Source organism: Pteropus medius, unplaced genomic scaffold, assembly GCF_902729225.1.
Source record: "Pteropus medius unplaced genomic scaffold, Ma_sr-lr_union100, whole genome shotgun sequence".
Taxonomy (NCBI): domain Eukaryota; kingdom Metazoa; phylum Chordata; class Mammalia; order Chiroptera; family Pteropodidae; genus Pteropus; species Pteropus medius.
The window spans coordinates 5,472,109-5,493,023 of NW_024354550.1; the positions used below are offsets into that span (position 1 = coordinate 5,472,109).

At 32.0% G+C, this 20,915-nt stretch overlaps 1 protein-coding gene across 4 annotated transcripts in view; it reads left to right on the forward strand.

Moving 5' to 3' along the window:
• The window catches only part of ROBO2 (roundabout guidance receptor 2), a 547,754-nt gene extending 527,107 nt beyond the window's left edge, over nucleotides 1-20,647 (forward strand). The window contains exons 25-31 of one of the 4 annotated variants that reach the window (XM_039855108.1): nucleotides 3,700-3,882; nucleotides 6,110-6,283; nucleotides 12,395-12,667; nucleotides 12,917-12,923; nucleotides 13,527-13,536; nucleotides 14,507-14,681; nucleotides 16,506-20,647. In XM_039855108.1, coding sequence (XP_039711042.1) covers nucleotides 3,700-3,882; nucleotides 6,110-6,283; nucleotides 12,395-12,667; nucleotides 12,917-12,923; nucleotides 13,527-13,536; nucleotides 14,507-14,681; nucleotides 16,506-16,510 — 827 coding nt within the window. In that variant the 3' untranslated portion in view covers nucleotides 16,511-20,647. Of the gene's footprint in view, nucleotides 1-3,699; nucleotides 3,883-6,109; nucleotides 6,284-9,573; nucleotides 9,579-12,394; nucleotides 12,668-12,916; nucleotides 12,924-13,524; nucleotides 13,537-14,506; nucleotides 14,691-16,505 lie in introns of all 4 variants that reach the window. The other 3 variants (XM_039855107.1, XM_039855109.1, XM_039855110.1) reach the window with 3 other exon arrangements.
• The last annotated feature ends 268 nt before the right edge of the window (nucleotides 20,648-20,915 follow it).

Consider the following 20,915-nt stretch of genomic DNA (forward strand, 5'->3'; position numbering starts at 1 on the left):
AGAATGATAGCCATAGAGAGACAAAATCAGTAAAGATTAAACAAATTTTAACAATTTTACAACATAGAAGAAATTCAATATATGTTATATACTTTTTATTCATAGTATATTGCCAATTTAAAAAAAAAAAAATTCCCTACAAGTGTACCTATCCCATATATGATACTGGAGGGGCTGTTGAAGACAAAGACAGAGGGACTAAGAGTCAAAGAAAATGTATTTCCTTCTGTTTATTTGTTTCCTTCTTGCCTTCCATTTTGAAGAGAATTCAGCTATAGTAGTCTGAGGGCATTTGCCTTCTTTAGCTTTGAATGATGAGGTTTCCTGTTGCCCACCATGGCCAAATCTCTATGGCACGCATCTCTTCAACTCTGAAGTCATCTACGTAGTTTCTTCGTTTGCAGAGAGTAGGGGGAAAAAAAAACCAAAAACAATAGCTGTATATAAATGAGGCATTATAGAATCGTACATTTGAAACTTATATAATTTTTTATAATGTTATTCCAATAAATTTAATAATAATAATAATGATAATAATAATAATAAAAGAATAGTTGATGTTCCTTCTATACTGACAAACACTTACTTGAAACATGTCTTCCACGCTACTCTCTCTTCACAGAGAAGGGAAAAAAATCATGGAAAAGTTTATGAATAACCGAATTTCTGAGGGTATGGTAAAGAGCATTAACAGTTGAGATAAATTCAGAACAAAGACACAAAGGCAGAAAAGTAATTGATTTGCTTACAGGTTGGCAAATTTGTACATAGAAATCTTCAAATGAGAGAATCTGTATCATAAGCAGATGAACAGGGTGTTTTTGAAAAAGCCAAGCTAACTGTCTGTTAAGCAATCTCACAGGATGGCATCTCTTTAGTGACACTGCTGTGGTATAAGATTTTTCCCAAGTTTTATAGTTCAGAGACAAAATTTATCAAAATTCTAAATCTTCAGGATAGACTCACACAGCAAGCCAACTTGAATAGGAAAAAAAAGCTATACAAACAAAAAAAAAGACCCATTTCTTGGTTATAGTGGAGAAAGAAGAATTTTTTTTAAATGGGGCTTAGTACATTAAGGTGGGTAAATATGGATGGAGAAGTCAGAAAAAAAATAATTTACCACTTAGTGTAGCATCATTGTCTTAATTTGAATAAAATTGATAAGTATCAATATTCAAGTTATCAAAGCATAGCCAAGATATATATATATTAATTTTTAGTTACTTCTTTTGAGTCATTACATCACTGCTGTCTCCATTGCCCAAGTAATCGACAAGAGTTGACTGACATTATAACAATTTTGTATATAAAATATATTTCTTATTTAATAAATTTTCTAGAAGTTCTTATGAGCACACTTGCTGTAACTAAAATAATGTTATTGCTAGGAAATTACACATGGAATAAAATTTATAGCGAATAATGAAAAGGTTGAAGACATTTAATTTAATATGCTTGATATTTATTGAAGTTTCTACTGTGAAATGTTCCCATACAACAGATATAAAAATGAATAAGAGTTTCTAATCTCCAGAGTTTCACCGTCTAGATGAAGAAATATATATATGGAACAAACTGTAGTTTGTAAAGACCTGATATATTACTGTATGCATACTGTTTGAAAAACACAAGAGGTAGAGAAATTAATTCTCCCTTAGACAGGTTTGAAGGTGAGGTAGAATTTGGGTAATAAAAGATGATATCGACTTGAAGTTTAAAGTTTGGCTAATAGCGTTAGTAATAACCTAGAGGTATGTGAGTAATGTTACATAGGTGAGGCAATGGGACTGCAAAAGCTATAAGAGGAAATGGAGCTGTTAAGTTTGGCTGGGCTAGATAGAGAAGGATCTCAAACTCCTAATTTGGTGTTGGAACGTGTCATTGACCAACTAGGTAAGGCAGTGAATTACCTAGTTATTATGTGATAAATGTTTCAGAAAATTAACTCAGATGACAATGAGGAAGACAGGAGGGACTAGAAGGAAATCAAGAAGTGCTTAGGAATGAAATTGGAGATGTAGAAAAGGAGATGCTTGTTTGGAGAGTAAGTTTCAAATAGCTGACACAGATGTATTCGCAGATGTTCAGCAGACGTTTAGAAATACTGAAAACAGTACATAGGAGAGACCAAGACTGAGCTTTCACATGTTTCAAAATTATCCTCAGTTCTAGAGTTTCATATTCTTTTGTGATCAGTGACTGAATCACTTTGATTTTTTTTTCTTATCTACTGTAACATTATATTGCAAAGCCTATTGCAGAATTTCTCCTTTCATTTTGGGCTGTCGGTCTTTGACTTGTGATTATTAGCTCAGAAATAGTTCTCTCAGAGGAGGTTCAGTTGCTGGTGTTATCTTGGCTTCCTTTCAGTGGTCTGTGTCAAGAGAATTTGTTTTGAAAGTAAAAAGTGTGTCTTTGTGCTTTTGGCAAAACTTTATCTTTTAAGAATCAAAATTCTATCTTTCTCTGCGACACTCAACACACTTTTAACTTCTCAGATCCTTCTAAACCCTTCTGTTCCTGTTTTCTCTATCTTCAAATTTCATAAACCCATGTTATTGTATCCTGGCACCTTGAATGGAAGTACAAATACTTCATCATGGCAACACTCATTAACTTTACTTTTGTCTCAAATATAGGAGAAAAACAGAAAAATCTATGACACTCGACTTAATCTCTTTTATGTAAATATGTGTATAGTTTATTTAGAAATCTTAAATTGCTTTTTCTTAAATACTTTATTGTCTCTCTTTAAAAAATTTGGAATAAACAACATTTGGTACTTTATTGTGTTATATTAATGGTACATCAACTTAAATAAGTATTGCTATGTTAATTGTATTATATAATAGATTAAGGTCTCAGTGTGTTTTGTCCAAAAATATATATGTATTCTCAGTATCTTCATATTTTGCAGTTCTTTATACATAAATCTGATTTTTTTCTCTATTGCTATATGTCATTTTACAGGAAAATCCATATTAATGCCAGAGATATTCTTCATAATGTTTAATTTTGTGAAATAAAAATTAGTATCAAAGAGAAAACAGGAGTCCTTAATTAAAAAGCAAAGAAAGCACACTGAGATTTGAAATTAATAAAACTTTTCAAAGATACATATTTCTTATGTTTTAGTCTACTTGCTCTAATAGCAGTTATACATTTTTTATTTGTTTGCTTTTATTTCTTGAATAACTAATTTTTTATTTTAAAACCTTGAATAATTTTAACCATTCTACAGTATACAAGTGTAGATTATCATTAGAGTCGGCACTGAATTTAAAATATATTCACACTATTTCTTCAACTGAGTCCTTGATAATTTACTTTAAATACACTCTAGGTCATTAAAAGCGTTTTTCTCTGAATTGTAGGACTTAAAATGTACATAGTTCTCTTTCAGAAAATGATCATGTAATAATTTTGACAATGTAGGATTAGAAGGAGCCATATGGAACATGTTTTGTTCATGTGTGGCAAACAGATACAGGTTTTACATGAGCTTCATTCTTCTGCACTATGAATGTTTAAAACATGGTTGATGCTTTCATATGGCTAATGAAGTAATGATGAAACCAGATTTACCTCAGACAGACTGAAGAGTAGAGGCAGCCTTCTTGTTCATTAGTATAGTGTGTACAAACAGATGAGCTTGCCAATATATACAACTCACTAGACAACTACATTTGTTTTTAGGTTCAATGGTAAATGGATGGGGCTCTGCATCTGATGAGGATCGTAACTTTTCTAGTCATAGATCTAGTGTAGGTAGCTCCTCAGATGGCTCCATCTTTGCCAGCGGCAGTTTTGCACAAGCTCTGGTGGCAGCAGCAGATAAAGCTGGTTTTAGGCTGGATGGAACCAGACTTACAAAAACAGGTTGGTAGACTCTGAGTCAACACTCTTTGCATGAGATAATCTGGTCCTTTGGGCGCTGAGCTATTTTTCTCCTGTCTTTTCTCCTCAGTGAGTCTGACTGAAGGGATTTCTTTAATATGCATGAACATAATTTGGATGCTCAATTACCAAAACTCTCCTCTGATGCTAGTTTCGCAGAGCCAAGAATAGGTTCCTACTCAACACTTTGTCTCTTCTTTATTTCTCTTTCCCTTCATGGTTCTGCTGATCAATTGGAATACGCTTCCTTTTTATATTACAGCAAAGCTGCAACTAAAGTTGTCATTACATTTTCAATAACTCACACTTTGCAAAATTCTCACACAATCAATAATGTGCCCAGTGATTAAAATTATTCATCTTTTATCTTCATTACTTTTCTTTGCCCCATTTCTTTCTCCAAATGCATTTTCTGGGAAGGCTTTCTCAGCATGAAGTAAATGAGTCTAAGGCTGTCAGTCTAACAGTTCGAATGGCTGATGGTATTATTACTTGTTTGGCTGTTAAGAATTTAATCCAATAATTTAATATATGTTTTAAAGGATGCTAATAAAAGATACACCATTGCATGCGCAAGTTGAACAAATGATGATTACATGTGTGGTGCCCTTTAGCAAAACCTAATTTTGGTTTCTGAGAATAATAAGTAATAATATGGAAGACCAGCTATAAAATTTTTCATGAATCTGATCTTTCCCCCCAAAATAAATATGATATTTATTCTAATAATATATCAGTACTTTATAATCATTTGTTTTACTAAAACAAAATAAGTTTGGCATGGTGCATGTTATTATATGACTGTGTGTACTTCTAAAATGCATATGCAAGAAGTTTCTAATATATGAATTAAATTGAACTACCTTACAAAAAAAATGAAATTTGAAATGCATTTTTGAAATCTTAATAGTATCCAAATAGTAAAGAAAAATGATTTGACCCTTCATTAAACTCTCAGATTATAAAAATGAGTCTTAAAAATTTTTTGAAGTATATCTTTAATATCTCCTTTGAGTATGAATTGGACATCTTCAAATAAAATTAAAAAAAAAAAAAGATTTTCCAAGCATTGCCGAGGTTTATTTTTCATATAGCATCCAAACTAAAATATGTCATAATATAATGGTTATTTGAATTTTCTTGCTTTATAAGGCATTAAGTCAGAAACTTTATGTTGCCTGAGAGCTTTTTGTGGCATAGCTATAAGCAGAGCAGTGAGAAAGTGCAAAGAAACTAATAAATTAGAAGGCATAAGTGCATTTCTTGCATGTATGCTAATAGCTAATAAAACATTAAGCAATATCATGTCACACTGACTTAAGAAAACATAACTACATACAATAATTTTGTACGAAATAAAAACATGTGCAGGAGAATATATACATTTACATTAACCAACCCTCTCTTAATAATAAACATGATATTAAAATTATAAGATGTAGAAAATGTATTAGCTAACCTTTTCCCAAAATAAATTTCCCTGCATATGTACACTAAGCCACAAGAAAAGGACATAATACATTTCATTTTTCAATAAGAATTTGGAGTCTGCTCAGATACAATATTATTAATCAGAAAACACCTATTGTGCTTTGGATATAGAGTGGTTTTAACCTTCTATTTATCCTGTGCTCTTCCCTGTTAACTGAGTTTCTGCTAAAAGAGATACAATTCAATGTATGAATGTATGGTTGGTAAGATCAATTTAATATATGCTGAGTAGACCTTTCATGTAAAATTTCAAATGAAATTACTACAGGACATTTTTCTGTACTCAAAGATAGTTTGTAGGATTCTAAGAGTGAACTTTAAACAAATGAGACAGTACATAGTTAATTTCAGAAATGGCTTCTTTAATTTTAAGAAGTAAAAGCTGCATTAATTTGCATATATCTATGAAAATATCACTGTGATTATCAAGGATAAATAAAAATATAATCACATAATATTGAGTTTTGGGTTAGAGGATTTGTTTTATATTCATTTGTTTGAATTTTCAGTGGGTGGTGTATTGATTATTAAAATTGGACAAAATAAATGCAGAAGGACATATTTTTACCATGAAGATGAACCAGCATTTGGTATCTTCAAATGGCATCTCTAGGCAGGTTTACATGTTAGTCTTAGTAAGAGCAGAAATATAAAACAGACACAATCATTGTCTTATAATAACATTCTGTATACCCCATTCCCTTTGTTTCCTTTTTAGGCAAAACTTTTACCTCCTCCCAAAGACCTCGACCAACCAGCCCATTTTCTACTGACAGTAACACCAGTGCAGCTCTGAGTCAAAGTCAGAGGCCCAGGCCCACTAAAAAACACAAGGGAGGGCGAATGGACCAGCAACCAGCATTGCCTCATCGAAGGGAAGGAATGACAGATGGTAAGTTTGATTCCTTCTCTCTCATCTCCTCACTGAAGAGATATGTTCTGTGGAATCATCTATTTAGATTAAAGTAGCTATGGTATATTAGGCATTGCTTCAATAACAAGGCAGAAAACCTGGCAATGTGGTCTTGCTTAGAAAAAACACCTTTTTAAAATCAGGAATTATTTCTGTCTTAACAAGCCCCAAGAAATATGTGCCATGCCACTTTTCAATTTTGATTTTTCTGCCATTCTGGTAATACTCATTGATACTTTTCAGTGAATATTTCCTTTTAGCTTAACAAAGAAATTATAAGTAACATGTGCACTTACCATGTTGTTGGAATGTTTCTGATATTAAATTATGCTATTTTAGATGTTATTTAACTTTTGATTGTGAAGTGATTAGCAATTTGGTAATTTTTTGGTTTTGTGAATTTCCGGGCTAAAAGCATTTTACAGATCATCTAGTTAATGGGTCAGCAAACTTTTTCTGAGAAGCCAGATAATAAACATTTTTGGCTTTCACAGACTACATAGTCAGTCCTCTGTCACAATTCCTCAACATTGTCATTGTAACACCAGTGTAGCCATAGAGAAAAGTAAAAAAATGAGCGTGATCAATTTCCAATAAAACTTTATTGACAAGACAGGCAGTGGCTAAATTTGGTCAATGGGCCATAATTCCCTTAACTGTTTGAATCTTTTTATTTACATTGAGTTTTTGCTTAAACTGCTATTTTCAGGAGACAATATTATTGAAAGATGTACTTGTTCAATAATGAGTAGTTCATGAGCTCTACAGAGAAAAATCTATTCCTCATATATTCAACTTATTTTTTAATATATGCAAAATGGGACTAACAATATTTATCTTGAAGTTTTATTTTAAGGAATATGTAAGATAATATATTTAAAGTGCCTATAATGTTGGACCTAAAGGTAAATTTCTTCTTCCTTCTCAGCACAATTCCCTACAAGCCCACAAACTTTACTTTTAAATAGTTCTACTGAACACCAAAAAGATGATTCTAGCTAAGCTACACATTAGAACCATCTGGGGTGTTCTTCAAATATATTCCAGAGATTCTGATTTAATTGTTCTGGGATGAAAAGTAGTTATGAGCATTTTTAAAGCTCCACAAGTAAATCATATCTTTGAGAAACTATGACCCAGTCCTTAGCATTCATTTCAGTCTCTTAAGTTTATCATCGTAGGAGAGAATGATGATAAACTTAAGGCTTAATTGGAAAAGATGTATTTGTTCTTTATTAGTTTGGGGATAGGGTGTCTATGTCTGGCAACCATTTTTGTGCTTTGTTTTGTCATCTTATAATGTTAAGAATACTTCAAAGCCAAACATAACATGTTCTAAAAGCTTTCAGGTTTTTTATCTTTCCTACTTACTTTGTTTTCATTGGGAAATATTTCTATGGAATATGAGTGTAAGGGTACAACTGAGATTTCGATTCTCTATAAATGGATGTCCTGTGGTGAGCAAAAATACTCACTATTTTCTTTCTGCCTCAGAAGATACAAAGATTAGATTAAAGCAGTCTATAGTGTTGATCTTATTTACACTAAATAAAAAGAATTACTCTCACAGATACGCTAGTTATAAATTTCAGAATTAATAATATTTTTAATTTTCCTGCTATGAATGTCATGGAAAGAGAAAAAAATCCAGGCACATGTTTTCTTGGCTTTTCCAAATTCTTTGAAAGCCATATCCATAATATGTGGAAGATACAATGTATAAATCGACAAAATAGAAAGCTAGCTTTTTTCTTGCAAGCTTTTTTAGAATGTCTGGTTAAAGCAAACTACCTCCTAGTTAAAACATGATCAATATAGTGCTTAGCTTTCTGAAAAATGAATAACTTCCTAACTTTTTAAATTTTCCATCATTCTGAAAAAGAGTTATGGATTATGTGTTATTAGTGGATACATTTTAAAAGAGGTGATATTGAAAAGGAAATTTTGCCTCTCATGTCTTCTCAAGTATTAGATCTAAAGATATTTTAGTTATAATACAAGAATATTTATTTGTATGACACTCTACATATTATCCTTAAGGATAGTGGTATATCACAGCAAATGTATGTCATAGTATTTCTCTGTTATGAATCTATGTATCAGTAATAATTTCATATTTACATATAAAATCAAACTATTCTTTCTGCGAATGTTGCTGCTTACTAGGACTTGGTACATAGATAGTTTGTACTCAAACTTTTGCATTATAGAGTTTACAATAGTATTTTATGAGTATATTAATTAGGCTAATTATTACTAGCTGCTGTACCAGACAACTTCTATCCCTCAGTGGCTTAGCACAGTAAGTTTGTTTTTCATAGACACAAAGGTTTGTAAAGGTCAGAGGGCTCTCCTCTTAGTAATGTAAGGACATATGCTTCTTCATTATTGGGATAGCATTCTTTTCAAGATAGGATCTTTATGATTTCTGAGTGAAGAGAAAATAGAACATGGGTTATTCACTTAAGAGGTTCTGTGACCATGCCTGCAAATGGCACATATCACTTCTCTTATTTCTTTCTCAAGAACTTTGTCACATGGCATCAAACAAACTACTGGAGTGGGAAAGTAATCTTTCCTTGTGTCCAATAAGAAGAATTAAGAATGGTGGGAAATGCCAGTCTCTGTTTCAAAGGCTGTGCAAAAACCCATACACATGTTAAGAGTGACCTTTGCCCTTGGACAAAGTCTCCCCAAAGCAGGCATTGCTTAATCCAAATCTATTCTATTTTAAAGAGCCAAGAAAACACTTTAAAACCAATATATTGGCCAATGTTGAACAAAGAAGGCAAAGAAGGTAGTTTTTTATTTATGAACTTTTTATCCCACATTGTTTCCTTCCAGCTTGTCCTCCTCTCATTTCTAATATACTACAGTAAGAGGCTCTTTCCTAGCTCTGCCACAGACTAGCTTTGACCATTGAGTAAATTTCTTTATTAATCTATTTATTCAAATACTTATTAAGCACACACCAAATGATAGGCAATGAGAATCAAACAAAATGTCCTGCCCTCCCAGAGCTTCCATTCTAGTGGAAGAAGACAGATAAAGAGCAACATAAATATATAAGTGCAAATTAAAAGTATGTAAGATGATAATTAAATGTTATGGAGAAATAAAGTCCTCAGGGAAGGGCTTACCAAGAAGATGACAGCTGAAAAAGATGGGAAGATTATAAGGAAAAAAGCAATGCTGATATCTGAAGAAAAATCATTCCAGGAAATGAGAACAGCAAGTGGAAACCTGAAATTTATTTGATAAAAAGCCAGAGGAGCAGTGCCACTGAAGCAGAGAGAGCAACAAAATAGAATACAAAGTCAGACAAGTAAATGAGGGCCAGAGTTCATAAGGTGTGTATGTTTCTATAAGGACATTGGCCCTTTGATGAGAAACCACTGGAGGTACACGCATGGATGCACGTGCATGTGCATGTGCATGTTTAAGGCAGAAGAGTGACATGATCTTATTTTTGTTTTTTTATAAAAAGTCACTCTAATTGTTATGTTGAGATTGACTCAATGTACTTCTACATGGAAGCACAGAAACCACACAAGAGTTTATAGGAGTAATATAGGGAACAGTAGTTCATACCAAGGTAAAATCAATGGACATAAAGAGAGGAAGGTTGAATTCTGGGTATAGTTTGAAGGTAGAACCCACAGGATTTGTTAATGAAATTAATATAAGCTATAAAGCAGGAAGTCATAGATTACACATAAGTTTTGGCAAACTTATAGAATGGAATTTCTACTAATTGAAATGATGAATACTACAGAGGAAACATATTTTGTAGAAGAAGACCTGGAACTCAGGTTTGATATGTGAAATTTGAGACACCTAAACATATGGGTCAAACTATTCAGTGTGAATTGGTTATATGAGTCTGGAATTCATAGGAGGAGAGATTCAGGCTGAAGATATTTAATTTCTTCATGTCTTCTTTCTCTAACCTAAAAAAAAAAAAAAAAAAAAAGAGGATAATAATGACTAATGGCATATTTATCATTGGACTGTTGTGTGCCTGACAATAGCAGATCCTCAGTAGGCCAGTAAGATACTCTTTAGTCAATTGATTTAGTTAAAATGAATCAACATAGAAATGAATAATAAATTGAATTTAAGTAAATATATTTGATTACATACTTGTATTTTTTCCACAGCCATTCTTAATACCATCTTTTTTCCAACTTGTTTATTTTAGTGTGTATGAGATGTTCTTTCTTTTTAGGATATACAAACTCCAAAGATGTTACTTAAAATTTGTAGCTATATAATTTCAGGTTAAATTAAATAGTAATCAGAAATTTAGCTCACATAAGCAGATGCCATTTTGGCCATTTTAAAAATTAAGCTGCTCCTATGGAGAATAAAAATCAATGACAAGATATGTTATTTTGGAAGAAATTATAATAGTTTCTTTTCTACTGGCAGTCTAAAATCTAATAATTCAAATGAAATAATTAATTTGCATTTATAATAATACCTACTGAAGGAAGTTAGTGTTCAGTACAAAGAAAACACCAAACTCATTGGTAGATTATTCAACAAATAGATATCTCTATATTGGATTAGCTCTTCCTTTTGAAAGAAATATTCTGAATGTGACTTGATTCTCCCAGACAGAAACTGTGTCCCCTTCAATAATTAGTAATTTGTAATCTAACAAGAGGGCATAGATAAGAGCTAGGAATGCTGCTCCAACATGGGAACTCCCTGAGCAGATGCTGGGGAGACCGTCATTATCAGTTCAATGGCGGACAATATAATTTTGCTCATAGAGTATAAAATTTCTTAAGGAAGTCTTTTAAAAAGAGGAGCAACTTAACTTTCCTTAAGGAAGCTTTTGCACAAAAAAGTTTATACAAACAATATTATTAGAAACAAGAGCATGATTACAAAAATAGCATAGGAAATAATTTTATATAATATCTTCTACAATAAAATAAATATGTATATTATATATATTTGCTCTTTATGAACAAATAATATAATTACTGATACTCTAAGAATTAACAAAGAAGTTATCAAAAGCATGCCAGAAAAAAATGAAATAATCCAAAAGAATGTTTAGAATGTCTAGAAGATTTCAAAATTTTCAACAACGTAATTTCAGAACTAGTGTAATAGTAAGTATAATAGTATATAGTATAATAGAACTAGCATCATGATTAAAGAAATATGAAAGAAGGGACTATGATTTCACAATTGAAGACATTAAAAATATAAAGGAATCACAATCTGAAGAGCTAATATAATGAAAATGAAAAATTAACTGAAGCTTTGAACTTCTAATTTCTTCATATCTGTTAATTTAAAGAGCATTTCTGAGAAGTTATCTATTCCACTACATCTCAAATTGTCATGATGCATTGTCTACTCTAACACCATGAAACATATTCTATCTGTACTCTGAACATTGGCTGTTACCTATTAAAGTTAATACTTTGAAAGATTATAATATATTAGTTGTAACTCATTAGCTAATTCATGAAACGAACAGCCAGCATTGATTGTCAGGCAGAATGTTAATTACATTTCATAAATGTTGGCTTAACCCTTTGACTGTTGCTAAATGTGCCACATACACGGATAAAGGCAGTCATATGTTGCATATGATACGGCATATAGTTCTTAATTTCCCGAGGGCAACATTTCCTATGGAGATTAGCAGGGCAGCTTTTATTCTTCCCAGAGCCTTGTATTAACACAGCTGCCAGAGTTTCTCGTCATTTCGTGTTATGATATTTCTCCTTTTGGGAGGTGAGGGTCGACAATGGATTAAATATGGAGAAACCATAAACTTCCTCTTATACCTTGAATATTAGCCTCAATGTGCAATTGAAAACACTCTCCATATATGACAGTTGAATGAAATTAGTTGATTTTATTTCAAAGAGAGCTGTAATCAAAAGATAGCAAAGAGATCAATAATATACATTTTGGATATACATAACTGACCTTTTTTTCCATCAAAATTTCTTTTACATGGGTGATACCTTTAGAAAGGCAAGAGTTTTTCTTCATCTTGAACTGAAATCTGTATTTTTCATTAAATTTTAGTCCATTCTAAACATTATTCAAAATTTTTAGATCTTCCACCACCACCAGACCCCCCTCCAGGTCAGGGTTTAAGGCAGCAAATAGGCTCAAGTCAGCATGCTGGTAACGTGGAAAACTCAACAGAGAGAAAAGGAAGCTCTCTGGAGAGACAACAAGCGTCCAGCCTAGAAGACACAAAGAATTCATTGGAATGTCCAGCTAGAACGTCACTAGAGTGGCAGCGACAAACCCAGGAATGGATTAACGCCACAGAACGCCAAGAAGACATACGGAAAGCCCTACACAAACAAGGTGTTGGACCAGGTGTGTTCTGCACAGTCCCAAGAAAGTGTGCGCTTTTATCATTTTTTTCCTACCTGGTATTTTAGAAATGACAGTTGTGAAAGGGCATCTGACATACATTTGCCTTGAATCACTAATTGAAGTTGGAATTCTACAGCAGAGCACACCAGCACATCACTTAAGACATATCCCACTGGGATTTGGCCCTCAAGTTAACCTCTGCATAAGATCTTTGAGCCCAGAGACCTCCAAACTCCATCCGTAGTTCTCAGGAGACAAGTTGATTTTTTTGCCTTTTAATGTTTATATTGAGTACTTTTAAAATCACACAATTTTATCTTTAGTGCCAGTTTAAATTCTGCCTTCAACCAGTTTGTTCATTTTGACTGAAGTAGTTAGTCATTTTGAAAGGAAAACTCACTTCAGTCAAATAATGGGGCTAATTGTATAACAAATAAAATTACAAATAAATGCCCAATCTCAGAATCCTTGTGTTAGAAAGGTTAAACCAGACCGGAACTTTCTCCATCTGATTAAATTTAGTTGATTGCTAATAATTCAATGGGGAATGTTTTTATTTATAAATCAAGCTTCCTGGAAATATCACAAAATAAATTTTATACTTTGTAGTTGGAGTTTTCTTTTTCTTCCTTTTTTTTTTTTTTTGGAGGTGGGAGGTTGTTGATCCTGTTACAGAAATGCGTATTCTGGAACATCTCTTTTTATGTCAAGATTCACTGAGTATTAAAACATAGACACACACACATACACGCAAAACATTTCAAAGAGTTTCCTTATATATTCATTTATTCATTTGGACTAAATATTTTCTAGATATGTCCTCTACCCATGCATTTTTCATAATTATATTTTGTTATAACTTGGTGCCCAAGGTTTTAGAAAATATAATTTATGCAAGGGCCAGAAGATGACAATTTTAATATCTAGGTTCAGTGAAACATTTAAGAAGGTTATATCATTAAGGCTGTGAGAGAAGAATCATGTGATCTTTGTAGTTAAAGATTACTTAAGGAAAAAAATACTAAATTTAGTCAGCATTTTTTTAGTCATCTAATCACAATAATAATGGTCTATACCCAGAAAGAAGGAAGAAAATAAAAGGGGGGTTGAGGATACAGATGGAAAAAAGAGAAGAAGGAAGAAAAGAAGGAAGGGAAAAATGAAGAATACAAAGAAAAAATATTTCGAGTATTAAGTATTTAGTAATGCATATCATGAGTTATTTGTAGAGAGATGATACATAATAACAATATAGACACATTATTTACTAAAATGTATGAGTTTCTCTTTTTCTATTAAGGAAGAATACAGCATTTCAAATTATGTTTTTCTATCCCAAGAAACAACAGAAATTTAAGAAGCTTATTTTAATAACTAATATATATAGTTGTTTATCTAAATTGAGAAAACGTTGCCATAATCTGAAACTGAAACCATGTTCCTTCAATCTTAATAGAAAATTAAACTGGAGCCTCATTGAACTCCAGAAATTATTCTCAGAAATTCTTTTCTAATGCAACATGATTCACTATATACAAATCTCTTTTACAATAAATTTAAATTTCACAAATTATATATAACAATGTATACTTATCCCAAGGTCTTTTGTAATCCTGTTTTAGTTCTTATTGTAGGAACTATTGATTGAACATAGAAATTTCTTTAATATCTGGGCCTTATTAAACCTCATCTTTTTAATTTTCCAAAAGAGTAAAATAATAGATATCTCATCTTGAGGTAAATATTTAAAGTTAAGTTGTTTTGGCAACATGTTGCTTAGTCGTGTGTGTGTGTGTGTGTGTGTGTTTGTGTGTGTGTATGTTTTCTCCCAGATCTTTGTTCTACAAGCCCAGTTTCCCATCTCCAGGAGGTCACAGCTCATCAGGAACAGCTTCTTCTAAAGGATCCACTGGACCTAGGAAAACCGAGGTGTTGAGAGGAGGCCACCAGCGCAATGCCAGCGATCTTCTTGACATAGGATATATGGGCTCAAATAGTCAAGGACAGTTTACAGGTGAATTATGTAAGTGCTTTAGAACATTTAAAAGGCAATGGTGAAGGAATATTGGATTAATAAAGTAGAGGAGTAAAATGTTTTCCTCAACCTCTTAAAGTCTCTGGCTGGGTCTGAAAATTAAACCAACAAAGACAGATTATCAGAAAACAAAAGCAAACAAATTTTATTGAATGTACATGAGAGCTTTCACAAGAGGATGGAGACCCAAGGAAGTGAGTAGAGGAGGAAACTTTTCTACTTTTTAGACAAAGAAACAATACATTTGTAAAGGATTGACAAAACATAGGGGCTTGGGCTAGAGGTAGGAAATGGGAAAGAAGTAACTAGGAAAACAGGGGTTAGTTTAACAAGTTTGTTTATACAGATTACTCAGCCTCAAATTCTCATAATCTCCTGATAAGAATGTCCTCTCTCGTTCTGGTACGGAGAGGATACCTTTCACATGGACATTTTATAACCTGTTTCAGGGAAGAAGGGCAAAGGGGTGAGGCCAAAGGGGTGAGGCTATTTCCTCTAAGTCCTTCAGCTTTAGATATTCAATATGCCAAGGTGTCATATTTTGGTTTAGTATGTTCTGAACCTCATCAATAACATTGCCACAATAAACAAATTTTAGAATATTAGAAAACTTGCTCTATTTTGACCAAAAAAAAAAAAAAAAAAATCAGTTGTAATTTTGAGCAGATTTGGTCATATGGCTGGTCACGTGGTCACAGATTTGATCATGGATGTTTACCATAGTCAATTAAATTAACATTTCTCCTATTACAAGGTTGATTTATGCAAAAATAATAATAATAATAATAATTTAGGCAATTAGTCTGAATACTTACAAGTTAATTAAATAGCCTACTTTATCGTTTTCTTGTCTATTTTAACTTAGCACAATAAAGAAAGGGAAGCATATTGGCTCTTTGGTAGTTTTAAAGAAACTCCTTAGGAATTCCTTATTTTTTTCATTTTAGGAAATGAACCTAGAAAAGATGATTTTTTATTTTAATTAATTTGTAATATTTTGATTATTATAACATATCATGAAACAATTTTTTTTCTTTTTAAATAAAGAACCATCATTGGTACTTAGTATAACTAATTTATTTTCTAGATGTAAAATACTAAATAATAAAGAAAGATAGGATGTCCCAGTAGGTAAAAAGCATTGAACTCGTATTAATTTTATCAGGAAAGTTATCAGTTTTGCTGTCCAATGTCAGAAACAGTATTCAACTGTTTCTTTGAATACAGTTTAAAAATACTTCTAAGGAACAGCTCTGGGTTCCAGTCTTCTCAACTACTTACTGGTTATATTAGAAGAGAAAGTAAACTACTGTCCTAATCTCTTTTTTTTTCTTATCTAAAATATTGATTACTATTATGCTCACATTGCAGAATGGGGGATGCCATCAGATAATGGAAAGTAAAAGTACTTTCAAAACTCTAAAGTTCTTTATCAATGAGAGTTATTATTGTTATATATTACTAATCTAATTAAGATATGTTAATTCGATTCATGACGACTTGGATTTTTTTTAACTTTTATTTTGAAATAATTATAGACTCACAGAAGTGTAAAAGAAGCTATACCTGGATTTTAAATCTCCAGATGTTACAAGTGTGTGTGGTTTTTTCTTTAGGTAAAATTTCTTAAATTCACAAACTCACAGAATCTATTTGATAATGTTATCTTCATTTATTATCTGTTCACTTTGGTTTTTGTTATGGTGTTCAGGTTAAAAGAATGCTTAATTTAAATGCGAACTTATTTCTGATTTGTTTTTTTTGTTTGTTTGTTTTGTTTTGTTTTGTTTCTTCTCTTTATAGAGTAACTGAGAAGAGACATGCAAAGCTGCTCTGAAGGACCATCAGGTCTGAACTCATGGAAGTGATGACACTAAACAGTGCAATGAACAATTTCTTTATTTATGTACTATTAAAGGAACTGTAAATGCAATGTAAAGACACACAGCCACACATATCCCACAGATATTTTACTTCTGTTCTTCTCTTAAGTACACCACCCACCTTAACTCTTTCTTGTCAGGAGTATATAAAAAAAGAAAGAAAACAAAGCTCGCCCTCCGGGAAGAAAAGGATTTTCCTCTGTATATAATTTCTTTTGTGCATTGCTATGCAAGCTCACTTTTTTTAGATCTGTTCATATTATTGTCTGTTCTTATTGGTCTGTTGTACTATATGTGAATTAATAGGCTGTGGTGCCATATATTAACTTTTAATTGTGTAACTTTTATGTTTAAATTTTGCACTGCGATTTTATTTGATGATAAGCACAAATCTCTACTCCTCGTGACATGAAGAAAAAGACTGAATGTGAAAGGAGTTTCTGTACTGTAAGCTAGGTTGGGTAATGCTGGTCGTAAGGAATCACGTTAGATGGTTTTTGGTTGGGGTGTAGAAATAGGAAGATGCGAAGGAACAGTGCTGTTGGTGAAGTCTTTTTGAACATCAGTGACTGAGTCAATAAAAAAAGCAGAAAGGTGGCTTTTACTATTGACAAAAGCAGGGGTCAAAGGAAGGAAATTTAAGTCTTAAGACTGAATACGTATTAAAATACACAGGTAGCAAAGATGTACTAAACTTGCTTAAAAAATAAAAAGTAAATTAAAGTTATATTTAGAATCAACTTTGCCTGTCGTTGTAATTGACCCATCTGAGAATTACAGGCAAAAGGAAATTAAGGTGTTTCACAAGAGCTGTATTTATATTACAGTTCTTTTAAAAAGCATTTTATGAATTATCATAATTAATCTCTCTAACTCATTAAGTCAGAATATAATATGATGTTCCCCAAGGAAACAAACCAAATGAACTCTACAGCAAATAGTTAAAGTGGCAATTTATTATTAGGACATACTCGAACTGCTTCTAAATACAAAAACTCTATTGCAATATCTTGTTTTATCTTTCTAATACATGTACAGTACACACTAGAGGATAGAGCTGCATCACTTCAATTCATGATTTCTTTCAAAAAATAATGCAGTCATATACAACTTTGTGTTTCATTTGTTTAAGAAGTAAAATTTATGCCACCAAATATATAGCCAAATTGAAAGTACTTAAAAAGCAGTGCTCAGAGTATGTTCAGTTCATGGAAACTAGATTTATTGGAATAAATATTTTATGGTACATTCTCAAAAATTGGCTACCAACTAAATTATGTTTGACCCATTTTGATGAGTAAATTGAAAAAAAATTGAGGAGAAAAATGCATGTTTATATACTTTTTAAATAAAACTGAACCTCGTAAGTGGACATTAATAACAGTGTCCTGCCTCATTTGTTTTCACGACTTTGAGAACAAGAAGTTCCTGAACATCAGTCATGTATGGTCAAAATGAATATGACTTTAAAACATATGTTAGCTACTGTACATGTATAGTCAATCAGTCAAGTAGAAGAGAACTTTTCCAAAATTTTTACTTGTGTTTTATCCCCACGTGCTGCCTACATAATTGTAAATTCTATTTCCTTATATTTTCTCACATTTTTCCTATGATGTGTTCAGTAGTTGGTACTTTAAAACATATTTGATGTAATAATAAGGATCAATTCTAAACTATGGGACCCATTTGAATGACAAATCATGCTTTGTGCATTTTTGGCTCAGTCACCAATTGTGTGCCAGATGGCAATGGCAAAATTAAATGTTTCCCTTTTTTTTTTTTTTTTTTAATTTTCTGAGACTTCATCAACACAGGCAAGGATAGAGGAACAATATGTTCCTATGGGCTCCAACTTCTTGGTGCCATGTAGTTTATTTCTTCACTAAGGAGAAAAATAATTCTGAGACACATATTAAACAGTCAATTTTCTCCTATAAGTGTCTGAATTTTAAAGCAGTTTGATTTCTCTGGAACAAAGAGAATGGGGAAGATGAGAAGTTTCTCCTAAGAAAGAGTACATAGTTATTCACGAACATAAGATGTGAGGCATTTAAATTTTTATTTATGCATTTTCCTACTTCACCTCTTTCTATTTAAAAGCAAACAAATTTTTGTTCATTTGTATTTCCTCTTTATATTCCTCTATAACTCAATTTAGTCGAAAACTTAAGTTCATTACACATTTTACACATAGCCCTTGACTCCTGGTAACTGGCAGGTGTAGGTGAATAATAAACCACTACTTCAAAAACAGAATATGTGTATGCAGGTGACTTCTGAAATAATGCAGGGCATGCATCATATCTTCCTAATTGTCTCCAGTGCATAAAATGAATTTATAATCAGATTATGTCAGTGCAGACTTATAGTTTCTTGGAATACTCTTTTAGAATAGTCCATATTCCCTGTTAAATCTAGTTTTTAATAAATTAGTCAGTCAAATCTTGCACACAAAAGATCATTCTCAAATAAATGTAGAGCAAAATAAAAAGCTGTGGCTATCCAAATGAATTCAGGAACTGTATCAAAAAATCAAAAGCCTTTGTCAAATTGCTATGTATAAAAAGCTTCTAATCTTTATAGGTTAAAATAACATTTAAAAAACACAAACATGTATGAGAACTACCACAGTTTTTCATTTTCATTAAATGACTGGTTAGAAATTCACTGAGCTCACTCTTTTGCAGGTCTAAATGGAGGCCCCACATCTGCTGTCAAAAGACATTCTAGTGGGAGAGAACGTAATCTTATCTTGCACTCACAGGCAACGCTTCTGTGCTGTCATGCCCTGCACAAGCACAGCTCCATTCTTAACTTGCAAAGTCTCCACTAGGGAAATACTGAATCGGTGCCCCAACCCAGGTATGCCTCAGAGTATGCACCAGAGTCAAGCTGCCCCTTCTCTAAATCTTTTCTATGTCATTTCTAAAATAAGATGGGAGAGTACAGGCTCATGAAAACAACCGATTACTTCACAGGATTTGAATCCAGTTCAAGGGAGAATAGGACAATCAAGACAAACATATAAAGCATCATACAACCAAAGGAAGGAAAAACATTACAGGTTTACTTGCTTTAGGTAACAAAACAGATTAAACGGTGTTCTATGTGATAATTTAATGCTCTGGGTATTTAAATATATTTTTAATAGTATTTGAGTTGAAAGTTTGCATCAGCTTGATAGAACACCCCAAATTTCTATTCAACAAATTTATATAATTGTCCATTGACAACATAATTATAATAACACAATGAGCTCTAACTGTGGTTTATCTTCTCCACTGGAAAGTGATTGTGCATCAGTATTAAAAATATGCAGAACCATGACATTCACTAATTTGTTTATCTGCTTCCGTATATTGTATTTATAGAATTACATGACAAAAATTGATGTAAAGCAACATCTTTCCACATTCTCTTAAAGGTGAAGTTAATTTTATTTTGCTTCTCTATACTGTGTACTTCACATGAAATACCATACAGTTTTTAAATGAAGTTCAATTTACTAATTTATCTTATGTCATAATTTTCAAAAGCATTTATTGAGACTTTAAAGTGTTGCAAGATAAGGGATTTTGTGGCCGTGGGTAGACTTTTTATACTTTGTTTTATAGATGGATTCTTTTTTAACTGTAGTTTGTTTAAGTCACTAAACAGCATCCCAAATTTTAATGTGTTTCATTTGATGTTGTTAGATCAGAAAAGAAATTGGCGTAACACTGATTAATAGTATTGTCAACGAATTGTGTATTGTGTACTCACTGGGAAAAAATAAAATATATTCACATTTCAAATTTGTAAAAAAGCCATTTATGTGAAACAAACTTGTCTGTAGACAAATCATAAATGGACCGTTCTGTTACTTCTACATTAATTTTTTTTGTCACCAAATGCACAATGTCCTTTTCTCATTCATTTGTAGTTTGGGCAGTGGTAAATGGAAATTGGCGTGGACTTAAAGTAGTGACTATAAGACATCAATGAAGAATGAAAAAGAATTTGAAATTAAAGATTTCATTCTATTACCAGTACTTTCCCAATCTGACCTTCCCTACCCCATAAGGACCTTCAGATAAATAGAACACAAACTTCTTGTCTACAATTTTTTAAAATTTTTTTTATTATAACTGAATATGAAAATTAGAAGGAAGTAAATATTTCTTAATTGCTTTAGAATAGTTATTGATAACTTTTTTTTTTTTTTAAGATAATAGATATGTTGAAAAGTTCTCTTAGGTCCTGGGTAGAAAAGGAAAAATTTCCTATTTTATTGTACTTCATAAATATTTTATTCTTTTTCACTGTTAAGTGCAATTACAGTATCAGT